This window comes from Antechinus flavipes, chromosome 4 (genome assembly GCF_016432865.1).
Source record: "Antechinus flavipes isolate AdamAnt ecotype Samford, QLD, Australia chromosome 4, AdamAnt_v2, whole genome shotgun sequence".
NCBI classification, from domain to species: Eukaryota; Metazoa; Chordata; class Mammalia; order Dasyuromorphia; family Dasyuridae; genus Antechinus; species Antechinus flavipes.
In genome coordinates, this window is record NC_067401.1 from 143367408 (window position 1) to 143390043 (window position 22636).

A 22636-nucleotide genomic window follows, 5' to 3' on the forward strand; every position below is an offset into this window, starting at 1 on the left:
ATCATAATTTCCCCCCTCCCTTTAATTCTAAGAAGACAAATAGGTTTATTATTTATCAAGTCTTTAATTAACATGTAATATAGCTCTCATAATAGTTTTAGATTGAATTTTTGATAAAGTATGATTCTATTTTTATACATTCCTTATCAAGGTAGAGAATTAAGAAACTTGAATTTAAATCCAACACAATAGCTATGTGATTCATAGGTGAGTTATCAGTTTCCTTATTTGCAAAATGGGTATAATGATAGCTTGTGTACTGCCTACTTCATAGAGCAGTTATAAGGACTGAATTTTGATAAACCTTCTAAATTTTAATGTATAATGTAAATATCAAGTATTATTACCATTATTGTTATATTTATGTCTACTTTTCACTCTTTTAAGTAATAAGTATGGTATTTAATTATTGTTGTATTTTTGTTAAGACATACCATTATCCATTTCTTTGATTTCTTTTGAGAAAATTGGATCCTTATTCCAAAGACCTACCACTGGCATTAATTTCTACAAATCAAACACAGGGAAGAGTAGACACTGCCAAAAATCGACTCTTTAAATAAAACACGTGTATCAACAGGTAGGAAATATTTTATACATGTTTATTTTGGATATAAAGTCACATGATGATTAATTAGACTAAAAATATTTTAATTCACTGGTAGCCTTTTATTTTTAACTGCAGTAGGCATTCAATGAGAAAAAATGTTTCAAATACACTACTTATGAAAGCTTAATCATTTCACTGAAGCAAGGATAGTGTAGTTTTGCTTCAGATACAATTTAAATTATATAAAGATGCATTAAAAAGTCAAAGCTGGGCAATTCTATGTTTTAAAAAGTCATGTGGGCATTCTCAAACACTGGAGAAGTTGAAACCTGTCCTAGATCAAGAAACTATGAAAAACCATAGTGCCTCAGGGTGAGAACTGCAAAGAAAACTATACAAATGTAGGAGAAAAATACCAATAAATACCTTGTCTGTGGGCCAGAACTTTGTGTTTGTGCAACAAGGATTGGAGTTACCTCTCGACTATTTCCACTCTGTGAGAAGACAGACTTTGTTCCAGCTTGGCTGATTCTGCCAACAGACTGCATAACACAAAATTTTTATGTTTGCTATTGTGGCAATAATCGCACTGTGAATCACAAACTTAGTCATATTTTTTTTTCCAGATACATGTAACAAAGGTCTCATAGTATAATGACCGCTGCTGTAGCTTAGTGCATTAAATCATTATTTTCATTTCACCTAAGCTCAGACATACAGTATCCTCACCCTCCACTCAACATATCTGAATCTCTATACCACTTTTAATATCAAACACAGAAGGAAACTCCCCTATGGAATCTATTCATCTTAATTGAATACTTATGGGCAGGTTACTAAATTCATAAGCCAGGGATACAAGAGTTATCAGACCCAATCTCTGCCCTCAGGGGACTTACAATCTGGACATCTGGGCAAGGGGACAATATACATAAAAATGTAAGGAATAATACAAAGAAGTATCTGCTAAGGGCCAAATAAGTAGAATAGATAAATAAGTACTACATAAATTTATGAAGGAGAGATCTCTATCCCAATACTTCCCAATTTCTGAGTAGCGTTGCTCCTGAACTTATCCATTGCTCTCCAGCATCTCCAATCTCTCTCCTTCCACTGACTCTCCTAGATTGGAAAAAACCTTCACTTGACCTTGCTGTTCCCTCTATATACATATTCTATTTCTAGACTTCCTTTCACTGCCAAATTTCTTAAACAAATCTATTATATTTGTCGCTTCCATTCCCTCTCCCTTCTTCCCACCTTTCCCAGTCCGTTTCCCACTCCACAACCCAACCTTCTATAATTTAATATCTATTGGCCCCCATTACCTTATAGGCTCTTAATATCACCTTCTGGTCAAATCCAATAGTCTTTTCTATGTTTCCATTCTGCTTGACCTCTCTAGGTCAATATTTGATACTGCTGACTCCACCCCTCTGCCTCCAGACCTTCCGGAAACATTTTTCCACTCTTGACTTTAATAATAAGGACATTATCTTTATTCTTCTAAATTTCTTTTTCCTGAGGACATTACCTATTTTTCAGCCCTAAACTATTCTTTTTCTTAATAGAATTAAATTTGTTTTCATGGCTTCCCCTATATCTGCTGATAATTCCAAATGGTTACCATTAAGCTTGCCTCCTTTCCCTTATTTCCAACCTCCTATTAAACACTGAATGTCCCATCACAAGTTTACCATATTGAAAATCAAGTTCATTATTCCTTCATCATTCATCTTCAAATCCTAGAATCAAAATTGACTTTAAAAAAAATCTACCTGAAGTGCCCCTTCATACTATGTTGGCTCTTTTTAGCTGTCTTTCCTTAGGGTCTTTCTATTCAGGCTAGCTCAGGATCAACTCACCAAGATAAATAAGAGAAATAACAGCAGCCAGCATGCTTATGCTATATGTGCCTGTTGACTTATTTGCTTTTTCCCTTTGCTTCCTTAATATTTGTGGTCTTTAGGCTGCTGACAATGTTACCTTGTATTTGATCAAAGGTATTTCCCTACCTTCTTCAACTCTTAAAATTTCCTGTTTGATCACTTTCTATATTGACTTTGGCTTCCCATCTTGTTTGATCTTTCAATTATCTGTGATTTGTATTTATCTAGTTTTTGACCTACTGTTTTCTTGACCCTTGAATTCCTTGTATATTTTACTTCCCAAACCCCGATTTTAACTCAGTTCTTTTGATTTTTTGCCACTATTGCTTGCTAGAATACTTATCTTTTGTGATAAATCTGATACTTATGAAAATTTTTATTATGTGCTACCTCACTTTATACTTAGATTACATCAGCAATCTCTTCATTAGCTTCTGATCTCTCTCTCTTTTTTTAACCTCCATACCATTGCTATTACTCTCCCTAAAACAATAATTTCATCATTTTTTTGTTACACTGGAAAAAAGCAAACTAAAAATCCTACATATATCTATATCCCTTTCTTCCATTGTCTATTATTCTACTTGTCTTTTAAAGCTACCCATGATCTGTTGTTATCCTGTTTATTACTCAAACATGTCCTCCTACCACTTAATATTAATATTCTTCATGGTAGAGAAAAGGTTTTTTATCTAAAAGGTTTATTAAACACCATAAAATTATGTGCAATTAATTCAAATTCATACAAGTCCATAAAAATCAGTTGATTTTATTAACTAAAATGGTATTAACTTTTAATAAAAAGTAATTTATAATAGCTTCATCTTCATCTGATCACATTTTCATACTTATATAAACATTTATCCCTTTTCCCACCTTCTGTCTTTCCAAATCTTAACAATTCTTCAAGAACTGGTCAAATCATCTCCATGAAGGCTAATCGTATGCCCTAAATTATGATATACTTTTTTGGGAAGAAACCATACTTTATATTTCATTCATATTCTCAGTTTCAAAAAATGACATAACTTTGTGTGTATTACAAATTAACATAACCATTCAAATATAGTAACAATACAATTATAGGTAATTCCTTCATATTCCTAAAGAGTTGGTCATCACTATATGACTTCCTAATACTAGAGGACCTGTCATAGCCATATGAGCTCCCTGGAGCTTTTTGAAAATCTGAGAGTAAATGGAGGAGTGAAGAAAAAGTGGAAAAATAAGAACAACTTTGGGGAACTAAGTCCAGGGGTAAAATTTTAGGTAGGGACAGCTTACCTGGATGGTGAAGGATGCAGGAACCCCCCACATCCAATATTTAAAATTAAACTAACAGTTACTGAAGTTTTAATTTCACATTGATTGAATGAGAGATTCATTTGGGTTAAAGATTACAATTTATTTGGGTTAAAAATACAAATAGCTACAGAAAAGGAAAAAGAAAGTCATTCACAATTTAAGAAGAAATATTTAAGAAGTTTTTCTCATTGGAGACTGGGTGAAAGGGAAGGATTCTTGAATAAGATAAGGCCTTACTATATTCCAAGCACTGTCCTAAATGTAATAGAAACAAAAACAAGAGAAGATAGTCCCTGCCCCCAAGGAGCTTACACTCTATAGAAGTAGACAACAAATAGGAGTGTGGTACACTGAGGAGGATATTTTGATTCAGAAAGTTAAAGAAGTGGTGAGTTGAGACATAGGGGTGACAAAGTGGGGGATTAAAGGCAACAGAGAACACTGGGTACTTGGGAGAGATGGGTAGAGAAAACAAAGTAGGATGATAACCAAAGCTAAAACTAACCATTAAAAATGTTTTTTTCTTTCTTTCTTTCTTCTTCTTCTTCTTTTTTTTTAAACCTAGGACTATCCGTGTGCTTAGGACAGGAGAAGGAATGACCTCTTATTCTTTCTTTCCTGGGCAAGAACTTTTTGTGTTAAGGATTCCAAACTTGGATTGTTGTTGTTGTTATTATTATTATTATTATTACAACTGAGTTTTGTTTTGGATTAAACTGGCTTTGGAGGAAGATTTAATCCAAGAAAACTAATCACCAAGTAAAACAAAGTTTCCTATGAGAAAATACACAGCAAATTTTAAAAAACTAACTTAAATGTGGAACTTCCGGAACATAATCCATTCATAAACTTGGGAACTTAGAAATTAAGTTTTAATCAATGAACAAATTAATTCTGAGCTAATCCATTAATATATTTCAATTTTTACCCTTAAAAGGGAAAAATTGTCACATATAAATATATATTTTTAGATATGAGACATATTTTAAAATTTAAGCTTAGAAAATTTCCCCTGACATCATATGAATGTTTCTGATGACCTTTTCCTAGTAACTTCAGAAGTTTCAGTACTCATACTGAGCTACTTTAGATAATAAAATTTATCATTTTATAGTTAGAAAGGCTTTTAGAGACTGAATCCAAACTCCTCATTTTACAGATGAGAAAAACTAAGGCCCAGAGAGTTTAAATCAACCAACAAGTATTTATCCTGTTTCTATTTTGAACTGGCTGCTCCATAGAAATCTTAAACTCAACATATCCAAGAGAACTCATTATTTTTCCTCCCCAAACTCACCCTTCTTTCAAATATCTATCATTTTTGAGTTCAGCACCATTCTTCTAGGACTCAGGTTTGCAACCATATTGCTGGCCTGGACTAGTTACTTTCACTCATCCCAAAAACATATCAAATTAAGTGCCAAATCTTGCTATTTCTATTTCATACACGTACACGCATACACACACACACAACCCCACCCCTTCTCTCAACTCACATAGCCACCACCCTAGTTCAGGTCCTGGTCACCCCTCACCACCAGTCTTTTAATTGGTCTCCAGGCTCAGGTCTCTCCTCTCTATCCAATCTATCCCTTCACATAGCTGCCAAAGTAGTTTTCCTGAAGTGGACCTACCCTCTCTTCCCAGAGTGCCCCACTCAATAAATTCTAGTAGTTCCATAATAACTACTTTTAGGATCAACTATTTGTTACCTGGCATTTAAAGTTCCTTACTACCTTTTCAGCCTTCTTACAAATTACTCTCCTCCACATACTCTATGGTTCAGCTATCTTGGCCTCTGCTGTTCCTTACAAAGGACACTTCATCTTTCTATCTTTGCACTGACTCTTCTTCTTTTCAGTGTCTCTTAGTATTCTTGGTTTCTTTCAGTACTCAGCTCAAAAGCCACATTTTACATGAGGTCTTTTCAGGCTCCCCAAACTTCTAACCTGCCTGCTAAGATTACTCTGCTTTTACTTTTTAGTACATTGTATGTACCTATTTATATGAATATTATTACCCCATTGGAATGTAAACTCCTTAGGACTAGGACTTTTTTTCCCCCCTGTTGTGTCTCTAGCACTTAGCACTATACTTGGTTCAAAGTAAGTGCTTATTCAGTGCTTGTGGATTAGTTGATTAGCTAAGATCACACAGCTTTTCTAAAGCCCAGTCCAATTTTCTTTTTACTAAATCATATTAAGAATCGATTTATTTCCTTAATCTATTTGTTGGACTGATTACTAGGTTTAGTTAGGGTAATAAATTTTTATATATCCTGCTAAATACGAGTTATATTACTAAACATGTCTAAAGTATATACTTAATATATTATGTGAGGTTTCCTTGGATTCCTTAATATGAGCAGTATTTAAAATTATTTCTTTCCTGAAGAAAGAACATCCAAAAAATATATTCATTCTTGTTATAAGACATTTTAAATAGGAAAAAATCCTTCCACCCAAAATTGTCTATTAATTTAAAAAGTTATGGTCTAAATAAAATTAAACACAATTATATCTAACACAATAATATCTATAAAATGATATATCTAACTACATAAAAATTAGAAGTTAACTTTTAATAAAAAAATTTAAAAGTTGTATTTAATATTTGCAGTAACCTTTTTTAGGTTACAGAATTGTATTATTGTTGTGAAAATATTAACAGTAGGCCAAACTCTTGTTTGCCCCTGTTTACAAAGCTTTAAAAAAATATGTTAATTTTGCTTAGAGAGATAGTAACAATATGACAGATCTCAAAAATATGTAAGGAAAAAATGTGGACATATCAATTAATGGATTAAAGTTAATGAGCTGTGTGACTGGGGCGGAGGTGTTTGTTTTAGATGCTAACAATTTATTTAGCTTTTTGTGTACATTAATCCAATTTAAAAAGGGAAATTCTAATTTCAAGATCCCATGCCACCAATACCTTACTCAAGGCAGGCCTCAAACCCTTTTTACCTGTACAACCCTCAAGTGAATGCCATAATCATGTCTGCACATACTTTCTTTGCCACAATGGAAAAATTAAAAAATCACTTTTCACACTGTTTAAGACCCAAATGCTAATTTTGTAAACTGACTAAAATTTGGAACTAATTCTTTTTAAACAAGATCAGAACAGCATTTCAAAGGCAAGGTACCTTCTTTGAGGGGGCTCCTGTGGATGGCACATCAATTACAGAAGACGAGTTAGTGTAGTTTTGTAGATATGATCCATCTCCAGGACTTGGAGTTTCTAGTGGCAGTATCCCAAAACTGTGAGAAGAAGTTGAAATCAAGGTGTCAAAAAGTCATCAAGTCACATATAAAGTAGTAGTATATTTAAGTTAAAAGGTATAAAAGGAAGAGAATGGTCAATTAGTCTGAGAAACAGTGAGGATTTCAGGGGCAGCTTGGTAGTAACTGATGGTAGTGAATTGAATCCTACCCCCAACTAAAAATATAGCATAAAAATTAAATTGTGTAGCAATTGCTGACAGAAGTAGATATTTAAAGAGATTTAGAAAGTTGCTTTCATAAAAGACACTCCATGGAAGGAAATCATTTTCAAGACATAGGATTAACTGCACTTCAGTATTTAAAAGTGCCAGTCATGACAAATCTAATTAGGAGAGCTCCTGGGACAACTGTAGAGTAGAGGTCATTTCCATATGTAACCTTGTACTAATATACTCTTGGTCCCTCTGGGGAGAATGCAATGGTGACTTGTATTTCAACAGTATTTCACAAATTACTATTAAAAAACAGACACACAGCCTGGTCCCATGGGTTCCAAAGGATTCTCCAACTTCCTTCTACTTTCTCCAGCACATTTTGGCAAATTATAATTTGAAAATTATGATTTTATTTCCCCTACAATTTAGCCATTTAGAAGGTGCAAGATTTCAAAAAAAATTCACCATTATATACTAAATATATATATTTATAGGCATATACTAGAGAAACAATAGACTTGACTATAATGTCTATGACATATCATTAAGAGTATTTTAGATAACGTTTAAGAATCTAATTAGAAAAACTGTACTAATTTCACTTTCTGAAAATCATGTGAGTAGTTGATACAACATTTGCTTCACTTTTTAGTAGCCCTTAAGTTAACTGCTGCAGTACAACACAAAGTAAGCACTGTTTATCTTACCTTGGAGTTAAAGGGCTAAGAGCAGCTGGTCCTCCTAATAAACTCCGCCCAGTTTTTGGTTTATTTTGAGCCTGTTTAGACAGAATGGTAGTTCCTGTTCCAAGGGGGACAGTGTCTGGTGAAATTACAGCTGAATCAATATAAGACACTGAGGAATCTGTGTTCAAGGAGTACTTTGAATTGGAGGATTCTAAATTCAATCTGTTTAATTCCTGAAACAGAAAATTTCTACAATAACAACAGACACACGTGGTGCTTTACATGTTTTGCTAACAAGTTTGCAAAGCACTTTATATATATTATTATTTCATTTGACAATTAGCTTGTGAAATTCTAGAAATATCATTTTCATTTTATAAATGAGGAAACGAAGGCTGAGAGAAGTTCCTTGATTGTCTAAAATCACCCAGATAGCAAGTATCAGAGGTGGGAACTGAAACCAAATCTTTCTGACTCTTGGTCTTGCATTCTGCAAACAATAATAGCTGTCTCTCCTGTCATCATGTCAACTAAAATGTATTACTTAGTTTGTATCAATGATTTAAATTTGTATAACATTAAAATTTGAAAGTATTAGTACTTGAAAGACTTACAATTGTATCCTGGGGTGTTTCCATCAGAACTGTCTCAGGCTGTCTATGATATAAATTGTGATTAGATACTAGGGTTGTGCAAGTGTTGGGCAGACAGCTGCTAAAGTTCTGTAATGATGTTAATTTAAATGTTTGATCAGGATCTGGCTTTTCACCTGTAAAGACAAAAAGACCGCCCCCACAACAAGGTTATAAAGGTTAAAATCTTTTCAAATTTAAACACAAATAAATTGAATTAATACATAAGAAGTACACAAGCTTAAAATTCACTGACCATTGCAAATGATTTTGTAATTTTTCATCTTAATCCAATACCTCCCTCTATCTTTCAGGTGCTCAGACTTGTCTTTCTAAAATAAAGACTACAATGTGACTATTTTGCATTTGTTGTTTTTCAGAGAGGACAGGGTACACAGAAAAGTGATACGGTTACCTAGTTCACAGCAAGCAATTTAATCATACCCAAAATCCCATGGAGAGAAGTTATGATGCTACAATAAAAATATAGCTATAGCACATGTCAAATATGTGGCTACAAGCAGCCCACACTCCCAAGTGTGGCCCAAAGCAGACTAAAATATAATTGGGAAATATTTAACAAAAAAACCAAATAATTCAATAAAACACAGATAATGTTAATATGTGATTTTCTAAGCCAATATGAGGCCCACAAGTCATGTTGTGTATAGTTTAGTGGACCCTCTTTCTATTTGAGTTTGCCACCAGTGTTCTACAATATGTGATTACCACTGGTGGTAATTCCACCACCCTAAAATATTTAAGTACCATTCTTCTCCATTTAAGGCACTGGTTTGTGATTTATCAACATAATGGTTTCAGTTTTTGACATTCTGTGAATAGGTTTTATTAAAAGTTAATAAATAAGTATACACCTTACCAGTGTGTACTGATACACAATGCTAGAAATAGTAGTTAACATTAAAAAGTTCTAAATGGTAAAGATTAACAACTTCATATTTCTAACAAATTCACCACTAAAAAGTCATAGATGTTCAGAAATATAAGCAGGTGTATATCCTTAAATTAAGTCTTAACAAGCATTTAACCCTAATTGATAATCATGCTTTCAATCTTTTCTCAGTGACTTTGGAAAGAAAAACTCTTCCTGTGGATAAGTATTTTTCCTCTTAAAAAAATAAAGAAAAAGCACAGGGGTAAAACAAAAAACCCACCTCTACAAACCTACCTATTTCACATAATGACTCAAAAGGGGACCAGAGGAAAGGATTTAAACTAAGGCTCTTTTGGTAACATTCTGATCCTTTGGCAAGCCGATCTGTCTTGCTGTAGAGAAAAACAAATAGTTTAAACAAGAAAGAGAACCCAAAACATTCAGAATAAAGATAATTACGGAATAGAAAAAGATACACCTTATGTAAGCACAAAGGGTCCTCTTCCTCAATGCTTCCCTGAAGTGTCAATTCCCCCTACTTATCACCCTTCAACTATGACTCCAATAGGTCAGTTCAAACCAGCTGTCAGGTGGAAGCACACATACACCTAAATTAGGAGAAACTTGAATAAAATTAAATGAGCTATCCACCACCTCCCTGATATACAAAAAGCTAGGTTTTCTTTCCTATAAAACACCTATGTAATCAAGTCCTGAAGGGAAATAATTCATTAAGATACTCCAAACTTATTTTTAACTTTGAGAAAGAGTAGTGGCTATTCTTAAAATACCTTAATTATAGCATATTTGAAAGGAATATATGTATCACCTGGCTTTACTGTAACTATAAAAGCTTTCCTGTCACAAAAGAAGATAATTCTCACAAAAGCTTTTTTCATAGAAAGAAAGCAAAGTAATTCTGCTGTCCTTAAAAAGTAGTTATTCAAAGGCCTATATTACAGAAGATATGGGACATATGGTTTATGAGATAACATATGTCAAACATTTTACAAACCTAAGGACCATACAAACATTATTTATTATTATTGTTAAGATGGGGTTTTAAAATGATCTAGATGCCAAAATAATTTTAAAAATTTACTTCTACAGAAGTATGCCAGGATTGTCATATTTTAGGAGAATGAATATATATATATGTCAAAAGTAACATGGGGTTGATTCTTGTAAAACTCTAAAGGTTATGTGAAACATCAGATGGCATTCAACTAAAAAGTTCCAAAGGAAAAACTGTAAAGCTGTATAACATCATAAATGGCCATGGTGCCAAAGGATGATGTCAAGCACAAAGTAAGTGGTGTAGAAGTTATTTGTTAAGATACTTTATGTTTGTTTATATTGTATTAATAACTGAATTAATTCTCAAAATAACATCTCTTTTCAAGAAGAGTCTATAGCCCCCAAATCCTCTTTTTTCAAACCTGGTATTTAACAAAATCTATAAGATGTAAGATAAATGAATTTTTAAAAAATGTATAACCAATTGCAGAAAAGGTAAATTTTTCTGTGGGAGGGAAATCCATGCTTTGTAGGTTAGCTTAATATCAACTCATAAACACACAGACAAAAAAAAAAGAAAAAAAAAAAACCCAACTTCTTAAAGCAATATAGGAAAGCTTATTTAAATCCCAACAATACAGAATCATCATAGAATCATATAAAATAGAGACCACCATAGATACAGAGATACAAATATAGAGGCCACTTAGTCCAACCTCCTAATTTACATATAAGGGAAACTGAGACCAGAGAGAATCATCCAAGGACATAGAGTCAAGTATGAAATTTTCATTCATTCATTCGTAACGGGTTGAAGATGTGTGAGCTTAACAACTGGTCGAAGAAGTTTAAGACAAGAATCTGATAGGAAGGGAAATAATTCAAACTATAGTAAGCTGACAATGAAATGGTGGCACAGTGGATAGAATGGATAGTGATGGGCCTGAAGAAAGGAACAGCTGACTTCAAACTTAGCCTAGACCTCAGGAGCTGTGTGACCCTGGACAAATCCCTAATCTCTCTCTGCTTCAATTTCCACTAGTGTAAAATGGGAACAAAAAAAAGCAGTGCCTCCCTTCCAGGGTGCTATTAAATGAGATAACATTGGTAAAGTGTTTAGCATATTGTAGACACTTAACAAATGCTCATTTCTGTCCTTCCTTTCCAATGAGGAAGGTGGTTTTGGATTCTTCCGACTCTTACTCCAATATTCTTTACACTGGGAATGTGATCAGATAGTTGCTAATGGGAAGCAACTATTAATTTAAAATTAGATGAATTTAATTCTCATGATCACTCCATATATTACTGAAGGGAAGAATCTCGTTAGAAGAAATGGAGTAGCCCCCGTAGTTAATACAAGAATGAGAAATCAATCCTGGGTGGGGCAGGATCTAAAAAATAACTGAATGTTATGACTCCAAGGCAAACATTTTCACCTCAACATTGATGCCGAAGAGGCCAAAGTCAATAGTTCTATGAAGAGCCACAGCATCTTCTAGAAATACCAAAAGAAGATATCACATTCATAACAGAATTCTACAGAAGAGCAAGGAAAGATAAGAAAATAAGAGAATGGAAAAGGCAAGAAATCTCTTCAAGAAGTCAGAGGTATTAAGGAAAGGTTTCATGCCAAAATGGGCACAATAAAAGACAATAATGGTAGGGATTTAACAGAAGCAAAAGAGATTAAGGAGGGACAAGAATACAAAAAAACCCTATACAAGACAGATCTTAACAGCACCATAACCATGATAGGGTGGTTACTGATCTATAAACAGGCATCCTAAAGAATTAAGGCAAGTGGATCTTAGGAAGAAATGCTAAAAATAAGGCTAGTGGAGGTGACAGAATTCCAACTGAGCTTTCTCAATATGCCAGCAAATCTGAAAAACTCAACAGTGGCTACTGGATCAGAAAAGATCAGTTTATGTCTCAATTCTAAAGAATGGAAATACTTAGAAATGTTCAAAGTACTGCAGAAATTACACTCAGGTCCCATACCAGCGAGGTTATGCTTATGATTCTGCATTACTATGAGGAAGTTAGGTAACTCATATTTGGAGAAGATAGATTAAATGTGAAACAGAGAGGTTGTAAATGGAACCCAATTAAGAGAGTTCCCAAGTGTTAAGAGTTAAATGGTATAGAAAAATTCACTGGTGTCATGAATTAACAAATTATTAAGCCAATTCAAGCTGTACAATAGTAGATTACATAGCTCAATCAATTAATAAGCACTTATTAAGAGTCTACTATGGACTGGAAACCATGCAAATAGCTGAGAATAAAAATAATTAAAGGATTGTTTGATAATATAGAGGAACATTTTTGTACTCTAAATGTATATCTAAATGGATGACATTATTAATGAACCCAATATTATAAATCACTCAATTTATAATGTGTTTTAAGATTCACAAAGTACTTCAGGTATCACCTAACACCTAGTTTGGCTAAGATAACAGGAAAAGATAATGATAAATGCTGGAGGGCAGTTGGAAAACTAGGACATTAATGTATTACCAATAAAGTTCTGAACTGATCCTGTCATTCTGGGGAGCAATTTGGAACTATGTCCAAAGACCTATCAAATTGTGCACACCCGGGGCAGCTAAGTGGCACAGTGGATAGAGCACCAGCCCTGAAGTCAGGAGGCCCTGAGTTCAAATGTGATCTCAGACACTAAACACTTCCCAACTGTGTGACCCTGGGCAAGTCACTTAACCCCAATTGCCTCAGGAAAAAAAAAAAAAAAAAAAAAGCATACTCTCTGATCCAGCAGGGTCATTACTGAGTCTGTATCCCAAAGAGATTATAAAAGAGAAAAGGACCCACATGTGCAAAAATGTTTGTAGCAGCTCTTTTTGAACTGGCAAGGCACTGAAAATTGAACGGATAACATCAAATGGGGAATGGCAGAAAAAGTTACGATGTATGAATGGAATGGAATATTATTACTCTATAAGTACTGATGAACAGCCTGATTTCAAAAAAAGTCTGGAAAGCCTTACATGAACATCTGATGCTAAACGAAGTGAACAGAAGCAAGAAAACATTATACACAGTTAACAGATTATGTCATGTGATCAACTATGATAAGACTTAGTTCTATCCAGCAATACAGTGATTCAAGACAATTCCAAAAAGCTTGGATTGGAAAATATCATCTGCATCCAGAGAACTAAGGAGACTAAATGTGGATTGAAGCATACTATTTTCATCTTTTGGAGTTTTTGCTTTTTCTTTCTTGTGTTTTTTTCCCCTTTTGTTCTGATTTTTCTTGCGCAAATATGACTTATGTGGAAATGCGTTTCAAAGTATTGTACATGTATAACCTATATTAGATTGCTTGTAGTTTTGGAAAAAAGGGAGAAAAAAATGCAACTTAAAAATCTAACAAAAACGAATGTTGAAAATTATCTTTATATGTAATTGGAAAAATAAAATACTATTAAGGAAAAAAAAGATTTATAAAGTACTTTCCTCCCATAAATCCTGTAGGTCTTTTTTCTTTATTCTTTATTAAGAAACTGAGGTTCAGAGAAGAAGTGACTTGCCTGAGATCACATAGCTAGGATTTAAACTCAAGTATCTTCTGATTCCAAGTCAATATGAAGGGAACTAGGTTACAGGTAGTACAAACCACCACCACCACTATTCCCCTCAAATCCCTGTGGAGTCAATCCAGAACCCTGTGCCCAAGAGCCTCGAAAAAGCACCACCTTGCTTCCAGCCAGTCCATGAAGCTGTTGTCTAGGGAAACTTTGCCTCTTCAGCAAATCACAGCTACTGGATACAAAGAAAAAAAATATTCTTACCATGAAATTCCTTGCTATTGTTCAGTGGTTAAAATCAGGGATATAATTTTATCAATAGAACTGACACTAAAGATGCAATTTCCTAAGGAGCACAGGTTCTTTCCATCTGCCTACAAAGTCAACCCATGAACTACTTGACAGCAAAGAGTGTCTTGTTTTTTCTACTTATATACCTATACTGAGTGCAGTGCTTTGAAGATAGGAAATACTTAGTGCTTTTTCATTCATTCTCAAGATGGCATTCTAAAGAGACATTTCTAAGTCTCTGATGGCGGTGGAAGTTACCTGAAGGTGATGGTTCAGAAAGAAATGTTTAAGATTCATTCTACTCATTCCCTAACATTAATGTGTTCTGTTAAATTCTTCACATCACTTCTTCCTCTCCACTCTCTATCTAAACCTCCCCCAAAAAGAATCAAACGAATTATAGGCATTATCAGAAATTATACTGGAAACAAAAAAATACCTATTGTCCCCATGTACAAAACTATGAGAGGTATGCATCTAAAATTCTGCATGTAGTTTTAGTGTAAATAGATATATGATATCTAAGATAAACAAGACTGGGTAGTAATGTCCTACTTTGGGAATTTAATTTTACTTTCACCTACAACTTCTATTAAAATAAATAATAAGATATTTCAGAGAGAAGAAAAAAAGCTATTTTGTTCTTCCTCTACATGTGTGTAAGGGTTGCTTAATAATACAAACTAACCTATCATGCTCGAACTCTCACTACAGAGCTATCTAGTTTTCCTTTAGCTGTAAGAACAGGGGGCAAATGTCATATACCTATTCCAATTCAGGTGTGTTGTACTTTTTCTTGTTATTGTATCTTCTCAACAAGATCTCAATTCAGATGTATTTTTCCTTCTTGCATCTTTTCAACAACCACTACTACTAGTTATTTTTGAATTCTTCATTAGGGTCTTTTTCCCTCCAGAAAAGGAAGGAAATCTCAACTCCTTCCCAGAAATGACACAATTATCTGGAATCTAACATGCCTTAATCTTTCACAAATGATGCTAATTGATGAAATGCCATGGAGTTTTCATTCTTGAAAAAGGCCTTGGTTTAAAATTTCTGATTTCCAGGTCTCTGCTATAATATCTTTTTACAATAACTGCCGTTGTTATCTGTCAATTATTTGAAGAAACCGATAAATCCACCAGCTAATCAAGAAACATATAGCAAGACATTACTATGTGTCTGGCACTTTGGTAAAAGGTGGAATATAAAGGCAAAATATGCTTCTAGTCTTAAGGAGCTTAGATTCTAAATGGCGGAAAGAAACAAAAATAATAAGATACATAGAAGGTAATCTGATAAGTGAAATCAGAAGGAGGGGAAAGATAGGGAAAGGGTTTTTGGGAAAAATTGGAGGATTTGAGCTGAGTCTTGAAAGAAGCTGAGGTGCAAATGAGGAAGGAGAAATGCCAAACACATGAGAGAACGAGCTAGGGTAGAATCAACAAGACTTATCAACAGACTAGATATAAGAGGGAGGAATAAAGGATGACATCAAGTTTTGACCCTAGGTGAATGGGGGGAGGGAGGGGGATGTGATAATGTCCTTGAAAGTAATAGTGAAGTTACTAATGGAAAACAAGTGAGGGTCTTTTCTTGGTGTGGCTTGTGGAAGAAGCTGGATGGCCAAACTTCCCAGAATGTCTAAAATTTTAAGAGTGCTCTTTTATTCCAAAACTATTCCCCATGTTGGAAATATGGTCAAGTAAATTCTAGTCTTGTTCCTAGATATGTTATTCTAGCCCCAAGGGTTCCATTCAGCAACTTTCACTAACTTTCAGGCCTGATTATTTTTAAAGTAACTATTATCTTTGTTTTTAAAATATTCTATACCAGGGTAAGGAGTCAAAATGGTACATTATTAGCAACTCAACTGAAGTCTCTTAATGGTCCCCTCCAAACAACTTTAAATTTTGGAGCAGCAGAGCCAAAAAATGGTCAGTATGAGCTGTTTTTCCAAAGAAAACTTAGTAAGTTGACAAGAATTTGTGACAATGAAGCCTATCTGGACCTCTCTCCCTCCTCCCCCACTTCAGCAACAATAGCAGCCAGAGTAGTTTTAGGAGCTCTCTAGAGAAAATAAAGGAGTCAAACAGTTGGTCAAAAAGAGATTACAGGGGAACCACTGCTGGCACTGAGTACAGTTGGTACTTATTAGCAACTCTATGACTCATTTGTAATTCTAGATTTCTTTGTAAGCTGGGCAGAGGATCAGTCCCAAGGAAGGAGGTAGCTTGGTAGCAGTTCTAAGACAAATAGAATATTAGCACTTGTGGATTCAGGAGACTAGGACCCTTCCTTGGTAAACAGGAGACTGCAAACCTGGAGGGTAATGACCATATCTCTTCTAGGACTATACCACAAGGAAAAAAAATACTAATTGAACTGAAGCCCAAGAAAAATTCTTGGAAGAGTTAAAGAAAGATATAAGAGTGACAGTGGGAAAATTGGGAAAAGAAATGAGAGTGATGCAAGAAAATTATGAAAAGAGAAAACGGCTTGGTAAAAGAGGCCTAAAAATTCACTGAAGAAAAAGAATTTCTTAAAAAGCAGAATTGGCCAAATGGAAAAAGAGGTATTTCTTAAAAATTAGAATTGGGTAAAATGGATAATTTTGATTCTATAAAAGTTTTTGAAAAACAAAACCAATGCAACCAAGATTAGAAGGAAAGCAGAAAGGGGGTTAAAATTTTTTTGTTTTATGTCAAGTATCTCTGAAAAAGGACTCGTCTCAAAAACACAAAGAACTGAGTTAAATTTGTAATAATCTGAGACATTCCCCAATTGACAAATAGTGAACAGTATGAACAGGCAGTTTTCAGATGAAGTAATCAAAGCTATCTATAATCATATGAAAAACTACTCTAAATCACTATTGATTAAAAGTGCAAATTAAAAAAACCCTGAGATACTATCTCATATCTATCAGCTTGGCTAACATCACAGAAAAGGAAAATGATAAATTTTGCAGGGGATGTGGGAAAACTGGGACATTAATACAATGTTGATAGAGTTGTGAATTGATCCAACATTCTGGAGAACAATTTGGAACTATGTCCCCAAGACTATAAAACGGTGCATACTGTTTGATACAGTATTACCACTACTAGCTTTGTATCCCAAAGAAATTTTTAAAAATGGAGTGGGGGGCAGCGGGAGAATTTCTATGTACAAAAATATCAGCTCTTTGTGGTGGTAGTGAACTAAAAATCAATGGAATGCTCATTTTTAAAAGAAAAAAAAAGCTATGACAAGCAGGATAGCTTTAGAGAAACCTGGGAAGACTTACATGAACTTAAGCAAAGTGAAGTGAATAGAACCAAGAGATCATTTTACATAGTAACTATAATACAGTATGATGATCAACATTGAATGACTTAGCTAGTCTGATAAATACAACAAACCAAGACAATTCCAAAAAAACTTATGATGAAAAATGCTCCAAAGAATTGATAGTTTGAGTGCAGATCAAAGCACACTTTTAAAAAAATGAATTAACATTTTTTCACATGTAATTGAGAAATACTTGAAGAAATAACAATATGTTGGGGGAAAAAGAAAAAAATCTTTTTCAACTGGAGTCAATTTTCCTTTTAAAAAAATAACAGAAAATCATTATGGTGTAGTAAATAGCTAGGCTGTTTCTGTTAGGAAGAATAGAATTTCGAATCTCACCTCTGATGCTTATTGGCCCTGAAACCCTAGGCAAGTCATTTAACTTCTCAGTAACAAAAGGAAGGAAAGAAGGACAAGGAAACACAGAAAGAGAGGGAAGACAAAGAGAGAGAGAAAGACAGGGAATGTGTGTGTGTGTGTGTGTGTGTGTGTGTGTGAGAGAGAGAGAGAGAGAGAGAGAGAGAGAGAGAGAAAGAAAGGGAGAAGAGGGAAAGAAGGAAAGAAAAAAAAGAGGAAGAAAACTCCAGAATGCTAGCAAAGTCTGAATCAAAACTATTTTTCATGGAGGGGGGAGATATTTAAACTTAGAGAAAGCTTCAGCTTTTTTTACTCTCTTCATTACCTCCCTCTTTCTTCCCCTCCTTTCCCCCTGGCCTTTTTAATGATCTAGATTTTGGTATTCTCCAAGGTAAGGAAAAGGCATAATTTATACTTTGGAAATGATAGAAACCAATATCTGCATTACATTTATAGGCTCCAAATGCCTGGGAACCAGATGACTATGGCAATAGCTGGGTTAATGCTATTTGATAAAAATAAATCAATACCACTTTTTAGAGCTATAAGAAATTATGGCTTGCAAATAATTAATTTGATTGGTAAGGTACAGAATAAGTAATGTAAATTAAGGAAAACCATTATCTTTATTATAAATAATCAACGATTTCTAACAGTTGAAATAATTTTCACTTACCAATATACATGTCCCAATAATGAAAGTGTGAAGCAAGCTGAATCACCAAACTCTGTAACAATATCATCATGGCTTTTCTGCTTATTTAAAACTCCACCAGATAAGATCTGTTCCCCCTCAGCAAGCCTTAAAATGAAACACAAATTTAGGCACAAAATCATAAATCACTGTATATAAATATCTTCTATTACCAATCTCTATTAGAGATAGAAACAGATAAAGCAAAAGTCTGTCACTCCTTCCCCCCCAAAACAAAAACAAAAACACAAAACCCTCCACCAACCAATACCTATTTGATTCTATCATTAAATAGGTTAGGGTAATCTGAGATACATAACTCTTCTGGGCATTTAAGGGAGAAAAGGAAAGCATATAATTTTAAAAATAAATTCTCTTAGCATGACTCTTTCTTCCCCACAGAGTCAACTCATATAATAAAGAATTTTTTTTTTAAGGAAAAGAAAAAGGGAAAGTTAGCAAAACAAATAAATACACTCAAAACGTTTGAAAATATATGCAACATTTAACACCTGTGAACCTCTAATCTTTGCAAAGGGATATCTTCTCATATCTCTTCTTTGGGGCCATACTTGTTCTTTGTTGTTTAACATTATTCACTTTTATTTTGTAGTGGATATTCATTGACATTATTGTAGCAACTGTGTAAAACTGTTTTCTTGGCTCTGTTTACTTCATGCTGAATTATTTCATATAAGGCTTTCCATGTATTTATGATTTCTTGTATATCCAAGCATCACATTTTGTCTAGCCATTCTGTTTTCAGTTCTTTGCTACCACAAGTGCTAATATAAATATTTTTGTGCATATGGGAATTTTATGTAAGCAGGTATTTGTCAATTTTAGTATTTGTGGATGGCATGTTCTTTATAAAATTTCAGTTCTATATTTGAAACAAGAAGTCAAATTAATAATAGAATGGTAGATCCCTGGAGGAGGTAGAGATACTTGTCCCAACTTGTTACAGTTGGAATGGCAGAACCAGGATTTGAACTTAAGTTACCTGATTCTAAGGATAATACTTTGAATTTTGTAAATCTGAGGATTTTTTTTCCAAACAGTAAGAAAAAAAGTGACCCAATAAATTTTTACTTGGGAAAATAATTGTAAAATAATATAATAATATATTAAAGAATGATGAGGTTCTTAGAGACTGTCAAGTCCAACTCTTTTTATTTATAAATGAAGAAACTTTGTCCAGATGGATGAAGTAACTTATCCAAAGTCATTATTTCCTATTAAGTTCTATCCAGCAATCCCTTAAAGTAGTGGTGAATGAGAAAATAGGATTCTGACTCCAATACAGGTTTGTGTACAACAGAAAACTAGGGTATATAAAGGATTATATTTTAAGTTTACTTTTAAAAATAGATTTCCATCATGAAAAATATTTCTAACATCTATTCCTGACTAATCTAATTAATTTATCATAACTATAACCATATAAACTATATATAAGCATTTGAAACTATAACTATTCTAACATAGAGAATGACAATCCAATGTTATTTTATACAAGATTAATTTCTGGTGTATTTGAATTGATTTAAATATAAATTAAGAATGAATAACCTGGGACTTTTGCTGAAAGAATCAATAAGCAAAATAAATATAGATAGATAGGCTTTTAGCATCCAATTTCTTGAATCCTTTTTTAAAGTATTAAAATAACTCATTTAGAAACTTTTAAGCAAAATATTACTACACTATAGGAAATGATAATATGAAGAATTCAGTGAAGCATAAGACTTAAATGACTGATATATAGTGAAGTAAGCAGAACCAGAAAAAAAGAATAAATTACAAAAACGGAAATGGAAGTTACCAAAAGGGAAAGTGCATAATGTATTATAATAATGATCAAGCTTGGCTCTGGAGAAAAGATGAGAAAATGTACCTCCTTTGCAGAGGTGGGGAACTATGGATACAGAACATTCTGCAGGCTATTAGATTCAGCTAATATGTTAGCTAGTTTTGTTAAATTGGTTTTTCCCTTTTTTATTTTTATTTTTTTAATCTTCATTAGAAATTACAGAATGTATGGGAGGGAGTGAGAGGAATAAATGGAAATGAAGATAATGTAAAAACAAATGAATTCTTAAACTTTTCAGGAATTTCCTAGATCTTTTTAGCTTTATTTTTTAAAAAAGTCACCAGTTTACTCTATGGACAAATAAATACTTGGGCTCTTATCAGTATGTATTTCTTAGGAGATCTATTAATAAACTATCACTGAATCTTCAAAAATAATTTAATAGAATTTACACTTTTAGCTATCTCCAGAAGATCACAAATCACGATTTACTTGGATGAACTGAATACAAAAAAAGAGGAAATTTGTAGGGAATTGTCTCTTAGCCACCCTCTCCTGGTTACAGAATATGGCTGGGAATATATATATTTATTTATTTATGTTAGCCCCAAAGAGTTACCCACCCTGGTTATGCTTATTTCCAGATTTATTTCCTTCAGTCCATATCTGAAAGCAAAGGTAATGTCACTTGTGGCATCTCATCTCAAGTCAGCGAGAATTTGTTAATATAAGTTAAATTCCAACAATTATTGTGATTTTACCTTTTTATTACAATAACAACACTTCAATTTTTTTCAGTAATTATTCAAATATAATAAAGTTTTAATATAAAATAATTTGGACAGTAATATTGAATTTATAATAATAGGACCTGACAAATAACAGTGTTCTGACTAAATATACAACATTAGTAAAGGAAGGTTAATTAACTTACTTGCTGAGGTCGACGCAACATTTTGCAAGTAGATATTTACACTGTGGTGTAGTACAACTGTGTCCCTTCAAGAGTCTATATGCTTTATATGCCTTTCCTGAGCGATAATAACAGGTTGCCAGTAAAAACAATGCTTCTTCTGAGTGTACTGAAGGGAAAAAAATTCAAAAAATGATTATCATTTTGTCCTCAATAAAAATTAACTATAAGAAATAAGATTCCACAAGATAGTAACTAAGATAGAGATTACTCACTAGTAACTAAAAACAATGTAAAATGAAGCAATTATTTAATACAAAAACAGTTCAGAAATTTCAACAAGGATAAAACTTATTCACCTACAACTGAACAACAGAGTAATTATTTTTAAGAAGGACAAAACAAAAACATAGATCTGGTTGTATCACACAGTTCTATTCAAAAATCTTTAATGGCACAAAATCTAAAATCTTAAGAATGAAAAAAGTAGGAATGAAGGGGAAACGGCCTTTTTACAGTTCCGAATCACATTATGAAAAAGTAATTATCAAAACTACTTGATGATAATAATTTAAAACAGAAAAATGGATCAGCGAAAAAACAAATAAGTAATAACAAGAAATAATTGAACTCAGTAGTCCAGTGATATTTAAATCCAATACTATCTGAGAAAGTAATATCTATCCAATAGGAACTAATAAATAAAAGTGGAAAGTAATTTGACTACCACTGAAGTTTAGACTAGCATCTTGTACATATTAACAACTTCCAGGTAAACATACTACCTAGCTATCAAAGGTGACATTATATTGGAGAAAAATAAGAAATGTCTTACAACTATGGGAAGAGAAAAAAATTCTTAACCAAATAAGAGAAAGAAATAATTATTTTTTTTAAAAAAAGTCATTCTCCAATATGAACAGTTCAAAAAAAGAGGTCATTGTCAATGACCATAATCAATGACTATATGAAAACAAGAATAAATATATCTCACTTCTTTTGCTGTAGAAGTGCAAGATTATGAACATATAAAGTAGCACAGACAGTATCAGACAGTCAATCAACAAGAACTTAAGTACCTACTATGGATTTGTCATAACGAAAAACTCTTGGTGATAAGAAGCTTTAGAACAGATAAAATAACAAGATTCATTTGGAGAGACAAAAGGTTAAGCATCAAGAGAAAAAAAAAAAAGATGGAGAGCTTAATATTTAAACTGAAATTGTTTATCACTTATGATCATCTCTATACCCTGTTT

The 22636-nt window shown here is 33.2% G+C and overlaps 1 protein-coding gene across 5 annotated transcripts in view; it reads right to left on the reverse strand.

The window, feature by feature from the left end:
* Nucleotides 1–22636, reverse strand: part of CDC27 (cell division cycle 27) — a 90560-nt gene that overhangs the window by 31060 nt on the left and 36864 nt on the right. For all 5 annotated transcript variants that reach the window (XM_051994925.1, XM_051994924.1, XM_051994923.1 and 2 more), the window contains exons 3-9: nucleotides 21399–21546; nucleotides 18634–18759; nucleotides 9694–9791; nucleotides 8487–8641; nucleotides 7894–8105; nucleotides 6893–7007; nucleotides 977–1092 (exon numbers count right to left, since the gene is read on the reverse strand). In XM_051994925.1, coding sequence (XP_051850885.1) covers nucleotides 977–1092; nucleotides 6893–7007; nucleotides 7894–8105; nucleotides 8487–8641; nucleotides 9694–9791; nucleotides 18634–18759; nucleotides 21399–21546 — 970 coding nt within the window. The remainder of the gene's footprint in view (nucleotides 1–976; nucleotides 1093–6892; nucleotides 7008–7893; nucleotides 8106–8486; nucleotides 8642–9693; nucleotides 9792–18633; nucleotides 18760–21398; nucleotides 21547–22636) is intronic.